The 19,886-nt window shown below is 58.7% G+C and overlaps 3 protein-coding genes across 24 annotated transcripts in view; 1 reads left to right on the top strand and 2 right to left on the bottom strand.

The window, feature by feature from the left end:
* The window catches only part of NUMA1 (nuclear mitotic apparatus protein 1), a 73,176-nt gene extending 59,988 nt beyond the window's left edge, over positions 1-13,188 (top strand). For 8 of the 14 annotated variants that reach the window (XM_067750170.1, XM_067750164.1, XM_067750169.1 and 5 more), the window contains 13 exons: positions 38-3,427; positions 3,902-3,943; positions 5,435-5,503; positions 6,875-6,985; positions 7,069-7,287; positions 7,375-7,532; positions 8,814-9,060; positions 9,949-10,177; positions 10,850-10,986; positions 11,330-11,506; positions 11,626-11,742; positions 11,856-12,125; positions 12,453-13,188. In XM_067750170.1, the coding sequence (XP_067606271.1) occupies positions 38-3,427; positions 3,902-3,943; positions 5,435-5,503; positions 6,875-6,985; positions 7,069-7,287; positions 7,375-7,532; positions 8,814-9,060; positions 9,949-10,177; positions 10,850-10,986; positions 11,330-11,506; positions 11,626-11,742; positions 11,856-12,125; positions 12,453-12,464 (5,178 nt within the window). In that variant the 3' untranslated portion in view covers positions 12,465-13,188. Of the gene's footprint in view, positions 1-37; positions 3,428-3,901; positions 3,944-5,434; positions 5,504-6,874; positions 6,986-7,068; positions 7,288-7,374; positions 7,533-8,730; positions 9,061-9,948; positions 10,178-10,849; positions 10,987-11,329; positions 11,507-11,625; positions 11,743-11,855; positions 12,126-12,452 lie in introns of those variants that run through there. The other 6 variants (XM_067750175.1, XM_067750172.1, XM_067750174.1 and 3 more) reach the window with 6 other exon arrangements.
* IL18BP (interleukin 18 binding protein) lies at positions 12,990-17,835 on the bottom strand. Of its 4 annotated transcripts, XM_067750189.1 has the most exons (7): positions 16,475-17,835; positions 16,087-16,132; positions 15,660-15,747; positions 15,078-15,284; positions 14,300-14,423; positions 14,069-14,216; positions 13,537-13,835 (listed from the first exon to the last, which is right to left on the bottom strand). In XM_067750189.1, the coding sequence occupies exons 3-7, from the start codon at positions 15,679-15,681 to the stop codon at positions 13,728-13,730; spliced, it is 609 nt and encodes a 202-aa protein (XP_067606290.1). In that variant the 5' UTR covers positions 15,682-15,747; positions 16,087-16,132; positions 16,475-17,835; the 3' UTR covers positions 13,537-13,727. The 4 variants fall into 4 exon arrangements, 3 of the variants coding, with proteins under 3 accessions (XP_067606290.1, XP_067606289.1, XP_067606291.1); XR_010946171.1 differs by adding an exon at positions 12,990-13,486 and having other exon boundaries at positions 13,634-13,835; positions 15,660-17,835; XM_067750188.1 differs by having other exon boundaries at positions 16,087-17,835.
* A 144-nt stretch (positions 17,836-17,979) lies between these two features.
* Positions 17,980-19,886, bottom strand: part of RNF121 (ring finger protein 121) — an 82,556-nt gene continuing 80,649 nt past the window's right edge. For all 6 annotated transcript variants that reach the window (XM_067750179.1, XM_067750183.1, XM_067750180.1 and 3 more), the window contains one exon: positions 17,980-19,336. In XM_067750179.1, the coding sequence (XP_067606280.1) occupies positions 19,216-19,336 (121 nt within the window). In that variant the 3' untranslated portion in view covers positions 17,980-19,215. The remainder of the gene's footprint in view (positions 19,337-19,886) is intronic.

The raw sequence follows: 19,886 nt of genomic DNA, 5'->3' as shown, positions 1-19,886 counted from the left end.
GTCGTGCTGAGCCCCATTTGTCTCTTTATCTCACCAGCTGGAGACTCTCAAACAAGAGGCAGCCACTCTCGCTGCAGACAACACCCAGCTCCAAGCCAGAGTGGAGGTGCTGGAGACTGAGCTGGGCCAGCGGGAAGCCAAGTTGCTTGCCGAGCGGAGCCACTTTGAAGAAGAAAAGCAGCAGTTGGCCAGCCTGATTGCCGAGCTGCAGGGCTCCCTGTCCAACCTTGGCCAGGCCAAGGAAGAGCTGGAGCAGGCCTCTCAGGCTCAAGGGGCCCGGCTGTCTGCCCAGGTGGCCACGATGACCTCCGAGCTCGCCACCCTCAATGCCACCGTCCAGCAGCGGGATCAAGAACTGGCTGGCCTGAAGCAGCAGGCCCAAACAGAGCAGGCGCAGCTCGCGCAGACCCTCCAGCGGCAGGAACAGGCCTCCCAGAGCCTCCGCCAGCAGGTGGAGCAGCTGAGCAGCAGCCTGGAGCAGAAGGAACAGCAGTTGGAAGAGGCCACCAAGGAGCAGAAGGCCACCCGGCGAGACCACGCCCAGCAGCTGGCCGCTGCGGCTGAGGAGCGGGAGGCCTCTTTACGGGAGAGGGATGCAGCCCTCCAGCAGCTGGAGGCACTGGGGAAGGAGAAGGCCGCCGAGCTGGAAGTCCTGCAACAGCAGCTTCAGGCTGCTAGTGAAGCCCGGGACAGTGCCCAGACCTCGGTGACACAGGCCCGGCGGGAGAAGGCAGAGCTGAGCCAGAAGGTGGAGGAGCTCCATGCCCGTGCTGAGGCAGCCCACCAGGAGCGGTGTGAGGCGCAGGCCCAGGTGACAGAGCTGAAGGCCCAGCTGAGGTCTGAGCAGCAAAAAGCAACCGAGAGAGAAACGGTGGCCCAGGAGAAGGCCCAGCTCCAGGAGCAGGTCCGGGCCCTTGAGGAGTCCTTGAAGGTCACCAAGGGCAGCCTGGAAGAGGAGAAGCACAGGGCTGCAGACATCCTGGAAGAGCAGCAGCGATGCATCTCCAGGCTGGAGGCGGAGGCCCGGAGCCTGGTGGAGCAGCACGAGCAGGAACAGCAGGAGCTGGAAGAAGAGAAGGCTGGGCGCAGGGGGCTGGAGGCCCGACTGCAGCAGCTCGGGGAGGCCCATCAGGCCAAGACAGAAGCCCTGCGGCAGGAGCTGGCTGAGGCCATCGCCTCCCAGCGCGAGGCTGAGAGTGAGTGTGAGCAGCTTGCCAAGGAGGTGGCCACCTGGCGTGAGCGGTACGAGGACAGCCAGCAGGAGGAGGCACAGTACGGAGCCATATTCCAGGAACAGCTGATGACCCTGAAGGAGGAATGCGAGAAGGCCCGCCAGGAGCTGCAGGAGGCAAAGGAGAAGGTGGCAGGGATAGAGGCCCACAGCGAGCTCCAGATCGGCCGGCAGCAGAGTGAGCTTGCTCAGCTCCACGCCAGCCTGGCCAGGGCCCTGCAGCAGGTCCAGGAGAAGGAGGTCAGGGCCCAGAAGCTCGCAGACGACCTGTCCGCTCTGCAGGAGAAGATGGCTGCCACCAGCAAGGAGGTGGTCCGCCTGGAGGCCTTGGTGCGCAAGGCGGGTGAGCAGCATGAAACGGCCTCCCAGGAGCTACTCAAGGAGCCGCCCAGGGCAGGAGACAGAGAGTCGGAGTGGCATCAGGGACGCCCGTTCTGCAGCACGCAGGCTGCACTGCAGGCCATGGAGCGTGAGGCAGAGCAAATGGGCAGTGAGCTGGAGAGGCTGCGCGCTGCGCTGATGGAGAGCCAGGGGCAGCAGCAGGAGGAGCGTGGACAGCAGGAGAGGGAGGTGGCGCGGCTGACCCAGGAGCGGGGCCGGGCCCAAGCCGACCTTGCCCTGGAGAAGGCCGCCAAGGCCGAGCTTGAGATGCGGCTGCAGAATGCCCTCAACGAGCAGCGTGTGGAGTTTGCTGCCTTGCAGGAGGCACTGGCCCGCGCCCTGATGGAAAAGGAGGGGAAGGATCAGGAGCTGGCCAAGCTTCGTGGGCAGGAGGCAGCCCAGGGGGCAGAGCTGAAGGAGCTTCAGCAGACTGTGGAACGGCTGAAGGAACAGCTGGCCGGGAAAGAGGAGGAGTGCCCACAGTCTCTAGGGACGGCCAGCCGAGAAGACGCTTCCGGGTCGGGAGCCCAGTCTGAGGCTACCGGAAAGACGGAGCAAACAGGCCCGGAGCTGGAGGCTCTGCGGGCAGAGGTGAGCAGGCTGGAGCAACAGGTCTGCGAGTATCAGGAGAAGTCCTCCAGCCTGGAGCGCAGCCTCGAGGCTGAGCGCACCTCCCACGCGGAGCAGGCCAGTGCTCTGGAGACTTTGCGGGGCCAGTTAGAGCAGAAGGCCCAGGAACTGGGGAGCGGTCAGGACACCTTAGCCTCAGCCCAGAGGGAGCTGGCCACCCTCCGCGCCAAGGCCCAAGAGCACGGCAAGGCTGAGGATGGGTGGAAGGCACAGGTGGCCCGGAGTCAGCAGGAGGCTGAGAGGAAAAACAGCCTCATCAGCAGCTTGGAGGAGGAGGTGTCCATCCTGAACCGCCAGGTGCTGGAGAAGGAAGGCGAGAGCAAGGAGTTGAAGCGGCTGGTTATTGCCGAGTCAGAGAAGAGTCAGAAGCTGGAAGAGAGGCTGCGTCTGCTCCAGGCAGAGACGGCCAGCAGCAGCGCCAGGGCCGCGGAACGCAGTTCCGCTCTGCGGGAGGAGGTCCAGACCCTCCGGGAGGAGGCAGAGAAGCAGCGGGTGGCTTCCGAGAGCCTGAGGCAGGAGCTGGCCTCGCAGGCAGAGCGAGCAGAAGAGCTGGGCCAAGAGTTGAAGGCTTGGCAGGAGAAGTTCTTCCAGAAGGAGCAGGCCCTCTCTGCCCTGCAGCTTGAGCACACCAGCACGCAGGCCCTGGTGAGCGAGCTGCTGCCCGCTAAGCACCTGTGCCAGCAGCTGCAGGCTGAGCAGGCAGCCACTGAGAAACGCCATCGAGAGGAGCTGGAGCAGAGCAAGCAGGCAGCCGGTGGGCTGCGCGCAGAGCTGCTGCGGGCCCAGCGCGAGCTCGGGGAGCTGGTGCCCCTGCGGCAGAAGGTGGCAGAGCAGGAGCGAGCAGCCCAGCAGCTGCGGGCAGAGAAGGCCAGCTACGCAGAGCAGCTGAGCATGCTGAAGAAGGCTCATGGCCTGCTGGCGGAGGAGAACCGGGGGCTGGGCGAGCGGGCCAACCTCGGCCGGCAGTTCCTGGAAGTGGAGCTGGACCAGGCCCGGGAGAAGTACGGCCAAGAGCTGGCAGCTGTGCGTGCTGAGGCTGAGACCCGTCTGGCCGAGATGCAGCGGGAGGCACAGAGTTCTGCCCGGGAGCTGGAGGTGATGACTGCCAAGTACGAGGGTGCCAAGGCCAAGGTCCTGGAGGAGAGGCAGCGTTTCCAGGAGGAGAGGCAGAAACTCACAGCCCAGGTGAGGCATCCAGCTCAAGCACGCCCCCAGAGAGCAGCCCTGTGGGAGGGGGGGACGTTGTCTCTCTGCATTACTGGGCCTCCGGCTCCCACATGATTAGAGTGTCTTGTCTTCCCACACTCACTGGGTGGCAGAGGAAGAGAGGTGACTGGTAGAGTTCAAGTCTGTTGCCCCCACCCCGTTGGCCTACAGAAAATACCAATAGCCTCCTCTTCTCTGAAGCCTCTGTCCCTGGAGAGTCAGGCTGCAAAGGCCATCAGCCCGTTGAGGCACAGTGTCGTGAGGAGGCGCACTTGCAGTGGAGGCCCCGAGAGCCACCGGCGACTAGAATGACCCGAGCTAGCATTTACAAAAATTTTTAGACGTCTAGTTCCATGGGAAGATTAGAGCCTCGGTGAGGTCAGCCTGGCACCAGGGCCAGTGCCTCTTTGGCCCCCATCTCATGCTGTCTCCGTTGCTCCTCCCCACGCACAGGTGGAGCAGCTAGAGTTATTTCAGAGAGAGCAAACTAAGCAGGTAATGCCTGAGGTCCTCGCTAAATGCTGGCTGCTTAAGCGGTGACTGGTCTCGGTGCATGACCCCGGCTGCAGCTTGCCTCCGCTGGCTCCTGTTGTGAACTGTTTGTGAAGGGGGCAGGGTCAAGCCGTGGAACCCAGGCCCAGGCCGCCCCGGAGTGCAGTGTGCTAGGCCCTCTCTCAGGCCTCATCCCACCCATCCCAGGTCGGCCTCTCCACTTTTCTGTGCTTTCATCGCTTGTCAGGGATGAGGGGTAGGGTAGGCTTCATCTTTCCCATATCAGATCCAGCGACAGACTGCTCTTGGGATTCCTGAACCTCCAAGACCTACTCCAAGTTTGGGTACTCAACTGTGGGGACTCGCAGGATGCCCATGGGCCTTGTTTAACACAGGTCCCTTCTTCCCCACAGAAACCAGAAAGATGATGTGCAGGAGGTCCCCATAGATTAGGGGGGTTGTGAGCTCAGGACGCCTGCCCATCACTCTCTGGGGTTTTAACCCCGAGCATGGAGTAGTGATGTCTGGGAGCAAGAAGGCCAAGGTTGAGAGGAGTAGGAGGGGCTCCCACAAGTCAGAGGAGGGGAGGTCTGGCTGCCGTGCCCTCACAAGGATCTCTGCTGCCCTGGACGTCAAAGCTATCAAACTGGTATTTAGTGGGAGCACGCTTTCCACCACTCCTCCTACCCTGTCACCTTGGGCCTGCTGAGGAGTCGGCCCTTCTCTCCTCCCATCATCTCCTCCGAGGAGCCTGAGATGATGGGGAAGCTCAAACTGAATAGCAAACAGTTAGCAATGGAGCCCTTGCCTCTCACCTTTGCTGATCATGCTTGAGCTCCTGGAATGCCTGGGGGAGCCAGGAGTGTTTGTGGCTGTTATGCTCCCTCTCGTCCCCTCCCTCCCTTCGCTCTTCCTCTCTGTGGGAGTGGGGTGGGCTTGGAGTACATGTGCTGCCCCTGCCCTCCTCTTCCAGCAGCCTGACCCCCAGTGCTAATCACAGCAGCCACACCGCTAGCACCAACCCTAACGGCTTGTGGATATTGGGAAGAGGTCCGAGCATCTGGCTTTTTCTCTGGCCGTATCTGGGAGGAGGGGGGATGGGCACTCACTGAGTACGTCTGCTGGAGTGGTAGACTGGGTCCCCTGGTCCTGTCTGGCCTGGGAAGGTTGGGGCTGGAGCGGCAGCAGCGGCAGTAGGACGTGGTGGGGTGTCGGCTCCTGAGTCAGCTGTGCTGTCTCTGTCTCTGCAGGTGAGGGTTGGAGGCGAGCACAGGCAGGTGGCTCTGGCAGCACTTGAGTTGGGTCACATCACTCAATGTCCTGCTGACCAGCCTGGGCAGCAGGCCGTTCCCTAATTAGAGGCCAGAGAAAGGACCTGAGTTTCTTCTTCCAGGAACACTGGGGACTGGTCTGGGGAAAACCGCGTAATTTGTCTGGACATCCAGGGGAAGGCCTCCCTGAGTCTTGTCTTCTCCTTTTCCCTTCCTGCCCCAGGTGGAAGAACTGAGTAAGAAGCTAGCTGACCATGACCAAGCCAGCAAGGTGCAGCAGCAGAAGCTGAAGGTGGGACAGCTGGGGGATGGGCCTGCCCTCTGCTAGCCTCAGGTCAAGCGGGGAGGGAAGGTGCTAAGCCCCTGGGTTGGGGCACCCTGGGGCCTGGCAGCCTCAGGAGCCCCGCCTGTGCCTCTGGGAGCTCTCGAGGGAAGACTGGAGTGGCCCCCAACCCCCATACCTTCACTGTCTGCTACAGTAGCCACTAGCCATGTGTGGTTATTTAAATTGAAATGAAATTTAAAATTCAGTTTCTCAGTTGCGCTAGCCACAGTTCCACTGCTCAGTAGCCACGTGTGGCTAGTGGCTGCTGTACTGGACAGGGCAAATCAGAACATTTCCATCACTGCAGAAAGTTCAGTTGGGTTGCGCTGCTAAATCTCAGGGAGGAGCGTCAGTAACGTTTAATATTACAATGCAATTTAATATTCTTAATGCTTTCAGCGATGTCACCTTCTTTGGTTTAATATTTGCTTTTTTGCAGCTCTAGGCGTCACAGCTTTTAGTTAGGGGCAAAGGAATTTGGCACCAGTGGCCCTCGGAGGGTCATAGAGTTGGTGGGAGCTCAGCTTTGTTTCCCCATCTCACTGCCATGTACTCCACACCATGTCACAATTACGTGATAAACAGATGCTTATTACACTCTTCTTAGGGGCCTTCCTGGTGCTGGGAGATGTGGAGAGGTAAGGCTGGATCTGGATGGCCCTGTCCAGTGCCTGCTACAGACGTAGTATTTGCTGGTGTTGTAGGTGGACAGAGAAGCCGCCACAGGCCCTGCTCCCCAGGAGTCTATGGTCTGGATAGGAGGCAGTGCCGGCATCATAAATGAGCCCACACAGGCTTTGGAGTCAGGTGGACCAAGGTTCAAGTCTTACTCTGCTGTTTAGTTACTGTGACCCTGGTCAATTTGCTTTCAAGGTCTGAGCTCAGTTTCTTCATCTCTGAAGTGGAGATAGTTAGTTCCTAGAGTGGTTTTGAGCAGAAATGAATTCACGTGTCCTCAGAGAGCACACATGCTGTGTGCCTAGCTCCATGCTCTGCACCCTGGTGTTCCCTGGGGATCAGTGCCCTTCCTCCTCGGGGAGACTGTACTCATGGAGAGAGAGTGAGATGGTTTGTGCCTGGTCTCAAAGAAGCAAAGGCAGGCTGCCAGAACTCTTCCAGAAATGGCATTAGCTGGACAGGAAAAGCTCCTATAGAAGGTGCACTTCGAGGGGTGTGTGGTGTTTTGGTAGGCTGGAGTTGGGAGCGGGTAAAAGGTCTTTTTGTGTGTCCTGAGAGGTTAGGCAGGAGTCTGAAAACATCCATGGAGCCCAGGAGGCTATGGATTCGGGTGGAGCAAACAGACCAGCAGCCCTGATCAGCCCTTCTTGTGCTTTCCAGGCCCAGGGAGGTGAGAGCCAGCAAGAGGCGCAGCGCCTCCAGGCCCAGCTGAATGAGCTGCAGGCCCAGCTGAGCCAGAAGGAGCAGGCGGCTGAGCACTACAAGCTGCAGGTGAGGAGCCTGGTCCTGCCCACCTGCCCTCCTGCCCCACCCTACCCCAGCCCCACCAACACACCTGCCCTCTGCCCACCCAGATGGAGAAGGCCAAGACTCATTATGATGCCAAGAAGCAGCAGAACCAAGAGCTGCAGGAGCAGCTGCGGGGCCTGGAGCAGCTGCAGACAGAGAACAAGGAGCTGCGGGCTGAAGCGGATCGGCTGGGCCGGGAACTGCAGCAGGCCGGGCTGAAGACCAGGGAGGCCGAGCAGACCTGCCGTCACCTCACCGCCCAGGTGCGCAGCCTGGAGGCACAGGTAGGGCCCTGGCTGCACTGACGCCCTCCTCTCCTCAGCCATCCCTGCTTAGGCCTCCCTTCACTCTCCCTCGGCTCTCCTTCCCAGGTTGCCCACGCTGACCAGCAGCTTCGGGACCTGGGCAAGTTCCAGGTGGCGACTGACGCCTTAAAGAGCCGGGAGCCGCAGGCTAAGCCTCAGCTGGACTTGAGCATTGACAGCCTGGATCTGAGCTGCGAGGAGGGGACCCCACTCACTATCACCAGGTCAGGAGGCACCCTTCCTCCCTCCGTCTGTTGTCCTTTGAGCGCCCCCTGTTTATCAGGCTGTATCCTGGGCACTGGGGCTGTGAGATAAATAAGACGTGAACCCTTTGCCCTCTGGAAGCTTATTCTTAGAGAAGAATAAAGAAAGTATTAGAGGTATTAGGCCAGATGTTTGTATATAGCACAGTGGGAGTAAATAAAAATGAGTGGTCAGAAAAGGCATCATGGAGGCTGTCACTCCTGCTCTGAGTCTTGCCGTAGGGGTGTGTCTGATGGACGGAGGAGAGTGGTTGAGAGCAGAGGCCGAGAAAGAGCCTGGATGGGCTGGAACATGAAGTTGCAAGGGCTTGGGCCCAAGTCCCTGAGGACCAGCTGGACTCCCCACTGAGTGGGGGGTGAGCACGTGTTGAGGAGCACATGGTCCGGTTTGCATCTTAGAAAGCCTGTCCTGATAGGGGAAAACTGAGACTTTAATAAAAACAATAAATGTGTTTTTAGAAATGTTCAAGACTTATGTGTGTCAGACACTGTTATAAACACCTGAAAAGTATTCATTCATTTATCCCTTAACAACTCTGAGGAAGCGTCTATGATTATCTCCTTTCACAGATGAAATTGGGGCAGAGGGGCGGTCACTTGCCCAAGGTGCCACAGTGGCAGGGCTAGGCTTGAACCTGGGCAGCCTGGCTCGAGTCCTTGTTTGTCTTCACTCTGTGTCTCTCAGAGGCTGTTGTAAGTCTAGGTGAGAGGGGGCAAGGCAGGCAGGGAGGGGCGTGAGAGTGGAGTATGGTGTGGTTAGGAGAGCTCTCAGGAGACTCACTCGCCGATTGGGTTTGGCAGGAGAGGGAAGAGGTAGGACTGTGCCTGTGTTCGTGGCTGGGGGCTTGGGTGGAGGCCGCCCCTCCCAGCTCCTACTTGCTGAAATAGGAGATACAGGAGGAGGAACAGACAATGGACTTGGTTTGGGACATGTTCGTTAGTTGTGGAATCCATGGGGGAGGTCTGGGGCTGTGGATATATGGGTCTGGGAGCAGGGTTTGGGAATTGCCAGTATTGAGTTCAGAGAGCCATGGAGTGGATAGGCTCACCAGGGATGGAGAACGGATGGAAGGCCAAGGTCAAGAACTCTCCTTGATACCTCTGAGAAATCAGAGAGGGTGGGGTGCTTGACTTAGTCTTCTTGTAATAATAAATGTAGGACTTGGTCGCTTTGGAGCAAAGGGATGGACAAAATGCCTTGTAGCCCCAGGAATGGCACCTCAGCAGATGTTTTCCCCACAGCAAGTTGCCTCGTACCCAGCCAGATGGCACCAGCATCCCTGGAGAGCCAGCCTCGCCCATCTCCCAGCGTCTGCCCCCCAAGGTAGAATCCCTGGAGAGTCTCTACTTCACCCCCATCCCCGCTCGGGGTCAGCCCCCCCTGGAGAGCAGCCTGGACTCCCTGGGGGATGTCTTCCTGGACTCAGGCCGGAAGACCCGCTCCTCTCGTCGGCGCACCACGCAAATCATCAACATCACCATGACCAAGGTCAGGCTGCTGCAAGTGGGGCTGCAGGGTAGCAATGCTTGCTTCCTCTCAAGGGCATCTTTCCATTGGGTCCTCAAAACAGCCTCAAGAAGCAGGCAGGGCTGACCAGTCCATACCCACAGATGGGAAAGCTTAAGGGTGGTGACTTGCTTAGGCCTCTGGTAGAAAGGGGCAGGGCTGGACGTGGCTGCCTGTCCACTGACTCTAAGGCTGCTGTCCTCTCCGTGTACAGCAGTGACCCTGTGCAGGCTTAAGGGAGACAATGTGGAGAAGTTGCAGTCCGGCCCGTGCCTCCCCACACACCCCTGGGTACACCCTTGGGTAGCTGAGATGCGTTGTGGTTGCCCAGTGGGCTGCCTGCCTGGCTGGGGGCTCTGGTCCTTGTTTCCATAGCACTAGGAGGTTGGGGAGGAGAGGAGGGGGGCATCTCTGGTGGGGAGAAGCTGGAGAAGTTCTAAAAGATGGTCAGGGGCCTGGCACACTTGGGTGGAAGGACACTGTGGGATGAACCCAACAAGCTCAGGAGACGTGAGTTCTAGCCCCAGCTCTGCCGCTTCCTTGCTTTGTGCCCTTTGGGCCAGTCACTTCATTCCTTTGCACCTCACTTCTAAAATGGTCTGATGCACTCTGCCTTCCCTCCCTTAAAGCATTGTTAATAGACTCAATGGAAAAATGGACAGAAAAGAGTCTTGACAGCCTCAGTACCTTGTGTGGGATTCTGGCAACAAGGCCCATTTCTTGCAGAAGTGCAGCTAAGGACCCCATGCAAGGCAGTGTGGATACGTGCAGCCATGGGGTCTGAGGCGCTTCGGGAAGGGGAACGGGAGGCTTCTTGATGGGGTGTCAGGGCCCCTATCCCTACTACAACAGGTGCATCCTCTCTTCCAGAAGCTAGATGTGGAGGAGCCAGACAGCGCCAACTCCTCCTTCTATAGCACGCAGTCTGCCCCTGCTTCCCAGGCTGGCCCGAGAGCTGCCTCCTCCACCCAGTCTCTAGCCCGCCTGGGCTCTCCCGACGACGGCAACTCGGCTCTGCTAAGCCTGCCTGGCTACCGGCCCACCACTCGCAGCTCCGCTCGCCGCTCCCAGGCTGGGGTGTCCAGCGGGGCCCCTCCAGGTGAGGGGATTGTGGGGACTTAACACACCCAAAGATTAGACTGGAAGCAGATCCTGGCATAGGGAAGGGACAAGCTTTTAAAAACCCAAGGCTGGCTTCCTGGCCGCCACCCAGCACCTCACCTGCCTCTCCTCCCTGCAGTCTGAGGGCCTTGCCTGTTGTCACATCAAGGGGCTGTGCTGGGCAATAACACTGATGTCATTCTCAGCCAGGCTATAAACCAGAAAACACATGACGGGCCTGGAATTCCCAGCACAAGAGTGCTGCCCGGCTGCTGTCAGTCGTCCTCCAGGCCCCTTCTCAGGTGGGAAGGGGCTGCCAGAGAGGCCAGACTGGCCTGGGAGCTATGCTCAGATTCTTTTCTGAGGCTCTTGCCTTCAGGGACCACTCTGGGTATCGATTCCTGGCCCTCCGTTAGTTTCTCTCGGTGTCACAGCCTCTGCATATGACCCCAGGGAGGAAGCAATGAGCCAGTCCCCAGGGTAGGGATGGTCTGTGAGCCCCGAGCCTGTATCTGCAGCACTGAGCAGAGCAGGGCTCTGGGGTGCTAGGCTTGAAGTTCAAGGGCTAGGTGCATGGGAGTGGTGGCAGCAAAGGCTGGTGGGATGCTACCTCCCCACTCTCCTCCTGGCCTTCCAGCCCCACTTGCTCCAATTTCCTCGCCCTCCACAGGCAGGAACAGCTTCTACATGGGCACTTGCCAGGATGAGCCTGAGCAGCTGGATGACTGGAACCGCATTGCAGAGTTGCAGCAGCGCAATCGAGTGTGCCCCCCGCACTTAAAGACCTGCTACCCTCTGGAGTCCAGGGTGAGCTCTGGGGCCCCCTGCCATGGACCTGCCCCTGTTGGCTCACCTCTTCCTCGTCATCCCACCCCAGTGCCCTGGCCTGCCAAGGAGGGTGACCTGTTTCCAGTCCAGTAGCTGGCAGGGAGGGAGCTCAGGGGTGAAGGTCCTGTGGGTGGGCAGGAGCTTGGAGAGGTCTCTTGGGACTGCTCTTTGCAGCCATAGTGGAGGGCGTAGGTGGGGAGCTTTTTGCGATAGGAAGGCTCTAGCTGCTTCACAAGATAGGCCAGTGAAGAGAGTTCTGGGGCGGTCCTGCTCCACCTCCAAACAGCTTGGCTCCACCGACCACTTTTTCTACCCCACGCAGCCTTCCCTGAGCCTGCCTACCATCACAGATGAGGAGATAAAAACCGGTGACCCCCGGGAGACCCTGCGCCGAGCGAGCATGCAGCCAGCCCAGATAGCTGAGGGCACTGGCATCACCACCCGGCAGCAGCGCAAACGGGTCTCCGCAGAGCCCCACCAGGGCCCTGGCACCCCCGAGGTGGGTGACGTCGGCTCCCATAAGTTGATTAGCGGGGAGGCTCCCGGCTCAGAAGGGGGACGGGTGCTGGTTGGACACGGTCCACTTGTCCTCTGGCTTAACTGTCCTCTTCCCCATAGTCTAAGAAGGCCACCACCTGTTTCCCACGCCCCATGACTCCCCGGGACCGACATGAAGGGCGCAGACAGAGCACTACCGAGGCCCAGAAGAAAGCAGCTCCAGCTGTTGTTAAACAGGTTAGTCAGGGGCTGAAGGGAGACCCTGGAGGGGCCTTGCTGGCCGAGCCCTGGAGCAGCAGGTTAGCCTGGGAGGCCAGTGGCACCCCCAGTTTGACAGCCTCTCCCTACAGGCTGACCGCCGCCAGTCAATGGCCTTCAGCATCCTCAACACACCCAAGAAGCTCGGGAATAGCCTTCTGCGGAGGGCAGCCTCTAAGAAAGCCCCATCCAAGGCCTCCCCCAACCCCCGCAGTGGGACCCGCCGCTCTCCTCGCATCGCCACCACCACAGCCAGTGCCGCCACTGCCGCCGCCATCGCCGCTGCCACTGCCACCCCTCGGGCCAAGGGCAAGGTGGAGGCACTGTCAGGGAAGGGAGAGGGTTCGGCTCTTAGGAATCTGGTAGGAGCATGGGCAGCCCCCCCCCCGCCCCCCGCCAGCCACCCCAGGGGCTGCTTCCAGGCAGGGCTGAGCTAGGCTGCTGGAGGGCGGGGACTGAGAGCAGGTGCTCCCGGCCTGGTTAGCTGCTCCTTACGGAGGAGAGGACACGCCTCCATTTCTCCCGAGAGCACCCAGAGCTGCTTAGGCACAGCCAGCCACTGGTAACCTGAAGGTAGATTGGGTCCAGGGCCACACCAAGGAAGGGACCCTAGTCTGGGTGTGGGGGGGCACTGGTGCAGCCTGGCACCGAGTCTCTTCCACTTGAGTGACTGTCTCTCTCTCTTCCAGGCAAAGCAATAAAGAGCCGGTACCAGTGAGTGGCCCCACCTGTGTCCTTGATGCTGCCCTCGCCTGGTCCTTTTTGTTCTGTCCCTTTCAGTGCCTTCTCTCAGCTCCCAGGCCAGCAGTGGCCAAACCCCTATAGACAGTGACGCCTGCCCACACCCCGGCCTGGTACCCGGACCTTCGCCAGGTGAACAGGTGTGTCCTCAAGAGTTGGCCCGGAGCCTGGATAGTCTGGGTCCTCTCCCTGCCTCGCCTCCTGATGTTTTCTTAGAGCAGTCACTTCTCCAGCGCCATCACAAGAAGATTTGGGGCTGGCTTTGAGTGGCTGGGTCCTTGGGCCCAGTCAGTCCTCCTCTCAGCCTCTGGATCTAGAAGGGACCGACCATTGGAGGAGCAGGCCCTGGTCCCTGCTGCTCCCGGTGGCTGGGCCGAGCAAGGGCCCTTGCTTTTGAAGTCCAGGACTGGGCATTGACCTAGTGGGAGCGCCCCACCCCCAGGTGCTCCCATCCACCCAAGGGCACAGTTGCCCGAAGGATGCTCTTTTCCAGGAGAAACGGGCCCTGTGCCTCAGTGGGGGATGGGGGCGGGGGGGGGGCAGCCTTCAGTGGCAGCTCATCCCCTTCCTTCCCCAGATTTCACTGGGGTGGGATTTGGAGTGATGGGAAGGTTTTTAAGGGCCAGGGATGGATCTTTTCTAAATGTTATTACTTGTAAATAAAGTCTATTTTTCTCCCTTGAATGCCGAGACACCTTGATCTGTGTGGGAAAAGTAGGGAAACCTGGGCTTTGTAGAGCAGCGTACCTTTGTCCCTGTGGAGACTCCAGACCCACATACCTTCTCTCAGATCCCTTCTCCTGGCCTTTCTCAGGCCACAGGATCTTCCCACACTCCATTTCTGGCCTCTGCTCCTGAGGAGCATTATGGGCCGGCCTCTTCTCTTCTGAGGGCCTGTGTCCCCTGAATCTGGTTTTGTCTGTAGCTTCTGAGTGGCATTCTCTCTCCTCTTCCCACACTCCCTCCTCAGACAGGCCACGTTCTGTGAGTAGAATGATGGCCAAAAGGATAAATGAATGGGCAGACATCAGCACGCCACCACTGAAGATCATTTATGAGCACCCGTCGTAGGTCTTGCTGGGGTGACAGAGATACAGCTATGGGTCAGAAGCAGCCTCTCCCCGCATACCTTCCCTGGGACAGTCGAAACAAATACAACATTAAGTCGATGCAGAATGTGGCCTGGGCTGAGAGCGTGTAGAGCTCAATGAAGAGGTGGCATTTCAACCAGGCTTTGGAGCTTGGGGTTCATTATCAGGATGGTGAGGCTGAGGGGACTTGCTGGAGGACAGGGCTTCTTGTGTCGGGGGTACGCTCGTCTTCAGCCCAGCCTGGGGGAGTGAAGCAAACAAGGATCAGGGCCAAGGTGGGAGGGACATCCCTTGTCACTTTTCTCCAGGCCATGCCTCCCCTGCCTGAATCCTGTTCCTTTTAGTTTCCGCCTCAGGCTCGGGGAATTGGTGGGCATTAGCTGGAGGCTACTGTGGAAAGAGCCCACCCTTTCCTCCCCACGCCAAAGCAGAGCTCCTCCTGTCCCTGGAAGTCCATCCCTTGGGTTCCTCACCCAGAGCTGGGCCAGGACGAGGTGACGCTGGGCAGTCTGCCCAGGATCCGAGAAAACACAGGAGAAGTTGGTGTCTCGCAGGGCGGGGCTCAGCTCCTCCAGCACCAAGGCCCTCCACAGCTGGGTCCTCGTGCCCCTGTGCTCCCGCCTGGAGCAGAAGAGAAGGAAAGGCCATGAGAGGACCGTAGGAGGAGGCCTCCCTCCCACCGGCCTCATCGCCGCGCCCCTCACCTGGTGCTGCCCTCCCGCAGCCGGCCCGGGAGGTGCTCGATGAAGGAGCTGTTGCCCAGCCAGTAAAGGATGCTGAAGTGGGGGAAGCGGCTGCAGGCAGTACAGGACAAGGTCAGCGTTCCATCTAGGGACACGTGTGGCTGTTAACCCGACTGTACAGCAGACCCTCCCCTCTGCCACGCTGTGGCCTGCCCACCCTGCCCAGCTTCCCAGCTGCCATGATCCAGGAACCTGGAGTGGAGAGTCTGTTAAGAGAAGTGCGGTCATCTACCAGGGGACCCTGGCTGAGTAGGAGGAATCTGGGGACGGGTCCTTGGTCTAGGTCCTTGACTCCTGAGCTTTCTTCTTCAGAATGACCCTTTCTAGCACCCAGCTCCAGTGACTCTAGGAGCCCTGGCTGAGGAGGCAGCACCAGTAGGCCTCCGCTCCTCTGAGGAGGCCAGAGGGCAAGTGGGCTCTGGGAGGAGGGGCTGGGCTTGCAGCCACTGCAGTCAAGGCTCTGGGAGTCCGCTGACTGTTCCTTCTGTCTGAATCCTCTCCGTCCCCTTTGACAGGGAGCATCTTGGGAGCTGCGAGCTGAGCCCTGTGCCACACTGGCGATGCTGGCGGGGAGAGGAAGTCAGTGCTCAGCCAAGCTGACCTGGTTGGTGGTGGGCTACATGACAGAAGGTTGGGGGACAGGTGCTCAGAAACCAACCCCACCCTTGGTGCCTCCGTGCCCTCAGCCCGCCCTCTGACCACCGTGCTCTCCTGGGCTCCCATCAGAATGGCTCCTTACTCAGTGAGACTTCCACTTCCGGCCAGGTCACCTCCAATGCTGGGCACTGCTTAGCTGTCGGGAGCGCTGGGGGCCGAGAGGGGCAGGTGTCCTTTGCGATCCCAGCTGAGGCAGTGGCAGCTGTAGTGGCCTGAGGCACAGATGTGGCTCTGGCCAGGTGGGAGACGATGTGGGCACAGAGGAGCAGGGCCCAAAGAGGGCTGGGGTCTGAAAAAAGGACAGTCACAGAGGTCAGCAGCTGTCTGACCTCCGGGGATTGCCCGGCATCCTAGCTCGGATGTTGGCTAGAGAGGGAGTTGCTGCCGGGATGTAAGTCTGGCAGAGATTCTTGGGCTCTGCCCAGGGAACGGGAGAGGCAGAAGAACCCCTCAAGCCCCACCTCTTGGCCCTTTTTGAATGGAGCACAGGGAGACCTTGGAATGGAGCCAGAGCCACAGCATCCGGGCAGAGGCCGAAAGCAACAGCACGGCAGCTGAGGGGAGCCCACCTGGGGGTGAGGCTCAGGGCCAGCCACATGGCTCCACTCTGGTCTCAGGATGCCCCCCACCCCTCCACCCGCATGTGCACAGCCCCAGGTCCCACCTGGAATCCAGTTCTGTCTCATGGTCGTGATGCGTGTGTCAGGAGCTGGCACGCCTGGATCTATATATCTGTGACAACTTCCTCCTCTCTGGGGGAGGCGGGGGAGGAGATGGTGAAAAACTGCTTCTCCCACGTCTTCTGAGTGGCTTGCATGTGGCCTTCTTCCTGTGGACTCCACAGCCCCTCCCTACCTCTAGTTTTTCAGTGGGCTGTCAGGCACTGCTATTTACTCTGTCCTGTCCACCTGTGAGAACTCCTGGAGGACTGGCATCGGGCATAGGCTAGAGCTCTTCCAGCCCCTAAAAACAAAGCCAGGGGATCCCCACCCTAGCTCTTATTACCATCAACATTATACTGGTTACTAGTCCAATCTAACCCCTTCATTACAGGCATGGAAACTGAGGCCCAAAGAGGACCAGGGACTTACCTAGTCACAAAGGGAGGTAAAGTTCTCTCCACTGCCAGAGCTGGTTCTGGGAAGGGCAGGATATATAGTGAAATCCTTCTGCGAAAGCACTGAACTCTCCCTTCTATTTCACTTTCACTTTTATTTAACCAGGGAATCTAGAGCGGACTCTGGCTACCAAGAGAAGGCACACATACATGACAGCAGTCTGAGCCCAGTCCTTAAGGTTCCTGCACACTGCCCCTCTTCCTGAGCCGGAGTTCACAGTGGCCAGGAACTGGCCAGGAACCTTCTTGCTAACTCCCAGGCCCCCCGCTTTCCAGATGGTATCAGCCTGGGGTCTTTAACCTTCCTCAGGCCCACCCTCCCAGGGGCACACAGGGCATGAACCAATGAAAGAGTCTCTCACACATGAATTCTTCCATCCCAGCCAACGGTCAGGACTTCGGTGTCCACCTTTGCTCTTCTACGTGAACAGGCCTCCTGCTTCTTCCTTCACAGCCACACCATATTCAAAGGGACAACTCTCCTAGTCACTGGAGACCCCAAGCTGGATCACTCTGACCATTTCAGACTCCATGTCACACCAGCCCATCCACATTCTGGCCTTTCTCAGGCTCCCCACCTCCCTCCAACCAGCAACCCAACGACCACCCATCACTCCCATGAATCCTTCTCACTTCTGTCCTCCCAGCCCCTTGGCCAGAGCTACAGATCTAAGTTCACCAGGAAGTCTAGATTCCCCCTACCTGGTTCACAGGAAGCCCTGAAAAACCCTCCTTTCCGGAACCCCCCGTTTTTGGAGCTCCACAGCTCAGCTCAGCTGCGTCTGGCCCCACGTGAGCCACACCATGGGAGCTACACTGAGAGCACCTCCAGGCCTTGTGGGCAGGAACCTCTCAGACAAGCCGAGCACTTGGAACACAAGCTGGAGCACTGGACCTAAGAGGAGGAGAGGGTGCTTCCCAGAGTAAGAGGGCGCGTACCCAGCACTGGCTCGAGCAACTGTGAAGGACCAGACCCAAGTGTCTGGGATCAGGAGGATGGGATGCTGGGGACAGAGCCAGGGAGGCCAGGAGATGGAATTAGGTTTGGAAGACGTGTCCGAACACTGCTGCAATCCCAAGGGTTTTGTGTGCGTGTCATATGCATGTGCGTGTGTATGTATAAAAACCCGACTCATTCCCAATTAGACGTGGAGACTAAAAGTCAACTCCTCTTCTCCAGGGCTCTAGCTGACATTTTCATCTTCTCAGTTCCTCCCCCACCGCCTGCCCCAGGAGCTTCTGTGCTGTTAGATGCAGAGTAACTCCTCCCTAGGAACACCAGTGTCTCCAGCAGTTAGGTCAGGAGGCAAAGCTGCCCAGGACTTCAGAGACACAGTCCTTTGGGGAAGGGGGTGGGGATGCGAGGGAGAGGAGGCAGGACTCTACCTGTGAGTGTAACCAAGGCCAGAGTCGGGCTGCTGGGAGGTCATGGGACTCAGGACTGTTGAAGTATGAAGAGACAGCCTTGGACAGCCTGGCCTCGGTTCTCACATGAGCCTGATGCAGGGGTACGGGGACAAAAGTGATGCTCCCTGCCGCCATTCCACTCTCTGAGGATGAGCCCACTGGCATGCAGACCTCGGAAGCCACGGCTGGGTAAGAGAAGCCAAAGCTGAGAGTGATCCGCGAGAGGGGTGGTGGTGGCAGGGCACTGACCTCAGGTGGTGAGGACAGTCACCCAGCGATGGCACAGGGCACCTTCTGCTACAGGACGAAAGCCCGGCATTCCACCTTGCTCAGGGATGTTGGGCAGGGCCAACCACCCCCAGGCCCCGGCTCTCAAATGGGAAGAGCAAGAGGCAGCAAGGGCCAGGCACCCACGGGGACTGCAGGGAAAGAGGTGGGAAGAAGAAAAGCAAGATGGATGTTCAGCTTTCCAACCCAGCTCACGGAGCTTTATTCAGAATGGATGACAAGATCCTGCTTGGTTCTTACTGCACTTGAAGGGCCATATTCCCTAGGAACCCAGCACGGAAGGACCACGTTTGCCCTCCCATTTCCTTCAAAATTCCTAGGACCAGAGCTGGGGCCTACCTGGAACCCCTTTTCAGAACCCATACTTACCTGGGCCTGACCCTCTTCCCACCCACCTCACCACTTGTGTTGCCAGGCCCAGGCAGGACTCATGGATGACAAGGCTGACATGAGGATATTCCTTGGGCTGGGAATCCCCTGGCAGCTTCAAGGGAACAATGTCTGACCACAGGAAGAAGCCTCACATCTGTCATAGTTCTTCTACCACGCACGCACACACACACACACACACACACACGCTCTCCGGCTTTCGGGGAAGGAAGTGATGTGGCAGTGGCCTTCAGCACGTGTCACCACTTCTGGGCAGAGGATCAGCTTGCACAAGCGGCCCTCAATCACCGCTGCCAGCAGTAACCCCTGTGGCCCAACTATATATAGATGGTCTTTGTTCTTGGCTGAGTACAGCCCCACTTAGTGGGAGGTTCCCCAAGCTGCTACAGCTCTGGTCACCCCCACACAAATCCCCGGTGAATTCCGAGGTCCTAGAGCTTCCCTTGCTGCAAAAGTCACGACAAGGTCCCACTTGTCTCCACCAGCCTACGGCCCCCAACAGGGAAGACGGAGCCAGACAACGCCCAACTGTGGCCTTAGCCAGGGAGGACGGAGGACACCTCACCCCTCAGTGCTCATCAGTGGCACTGGCCAGAGCTCCCTGGCTCTTCCACACTGAGTGTACCAGGCTCAAGCCCCACATACAGAAGGAAGGGGAGGTGGGCTGGGGCTCTCAGCCAGAGAAGAGATGGCTCCTTTACACCAAAAATGTTGTGGCTCTGCTCCTGCCCTGCTCAAGCAGGGAGGCTGAGGCCTGGAGGAATTGGGGCAATTCCTATGCTCCACAATAAAAAAGGTTTTTAAATATATTCATCAAAATAGTTTTCTTTTAAAAAGCCCCCCACTGCTGACAGCCCCACCTGCTGGCTCTCCATCATATCCCTCCCCAGCCCGGACACAGCCGGAGGGGTCCTGAGTGGCCCGAGTGCCCCTTTGAGTCTTTCCCACCCAGGAGGTCTTGGAGGGCAGGGAGGAGAGTGCCCTGAGGTCCATGGTGGGTGGATGCTCTTCTTCCTGACTATTCCAGGCCCAGGATATAGTTGATGCCTTGCACCAGGCCAATGATGACAGGCTGCCAGGCTACCAAGTATCGAAGCCAGTCCAGCAGTTGCCCGTACATGACATGAGGCCTCTCCCAGCTGTCACTGCGTCAAAGAAAAGAGGTTACGTGTTCGAGTTGCTAAGGCTGGTCTAGGGGATGGGTGAGAGGGTCTACCTACACTTTCCAGATGCTCCACAGAAATGGGACTACAGAGAAAGGAAGCTGCTTTCTAGAAAGCCCCACCCAGCCCCTATATGTTGGAATGCAGGGCTAAACCCAGAGAATGGGGGCAGGAGGGCAGAGAGGAAGAAGTGCAGAAGATCGGACAGATGCGGGAGAGGGTGGAGGGGTGAAACTAAGCTCTCCATGACCAACATACAGACAGGGCTCCGCATAACCTTCTAAGATTGGACCGCCAGTGTGCCCGAGACTGCTGTAGATTATGGGTGATGATGGCATCAGGGAGGCGGGGAGTGGGATAAGGTAACCCAAAGGTTCTTGCAATGTCCAAAATGAGAGGTTTTCTAGGTCAAGGAAGGGATTGAGTCTCGGGACAGAGGCATGAGGGGGCAGAGCAAGAGGCTGGTCATAGGGGATAACCCCAGGCAAAGGCTCTAAGGAATACCCACCCAAGGGCACTGAGCACC

Source organism: Pseudorca crassidens, chromosome 9, assembly GCF_039906515.1.
Source record: "Pseudorca crassidens isolate mPseCra1 chromosome 9, mPseCra1.hap1, whole genome shotgun sequence".
Classification (NCBI taxonomy): Eukaryota; Metazoa; Chordata; class Mammalia; order Artiodactyla; family Delphinidae; genus Pseudorca; species Pseudorca crassidens.
Note: the sequence above shows the minus strand (reverse complement) of the source record. Positions and strands in the feature narration are given on the sequence as shown.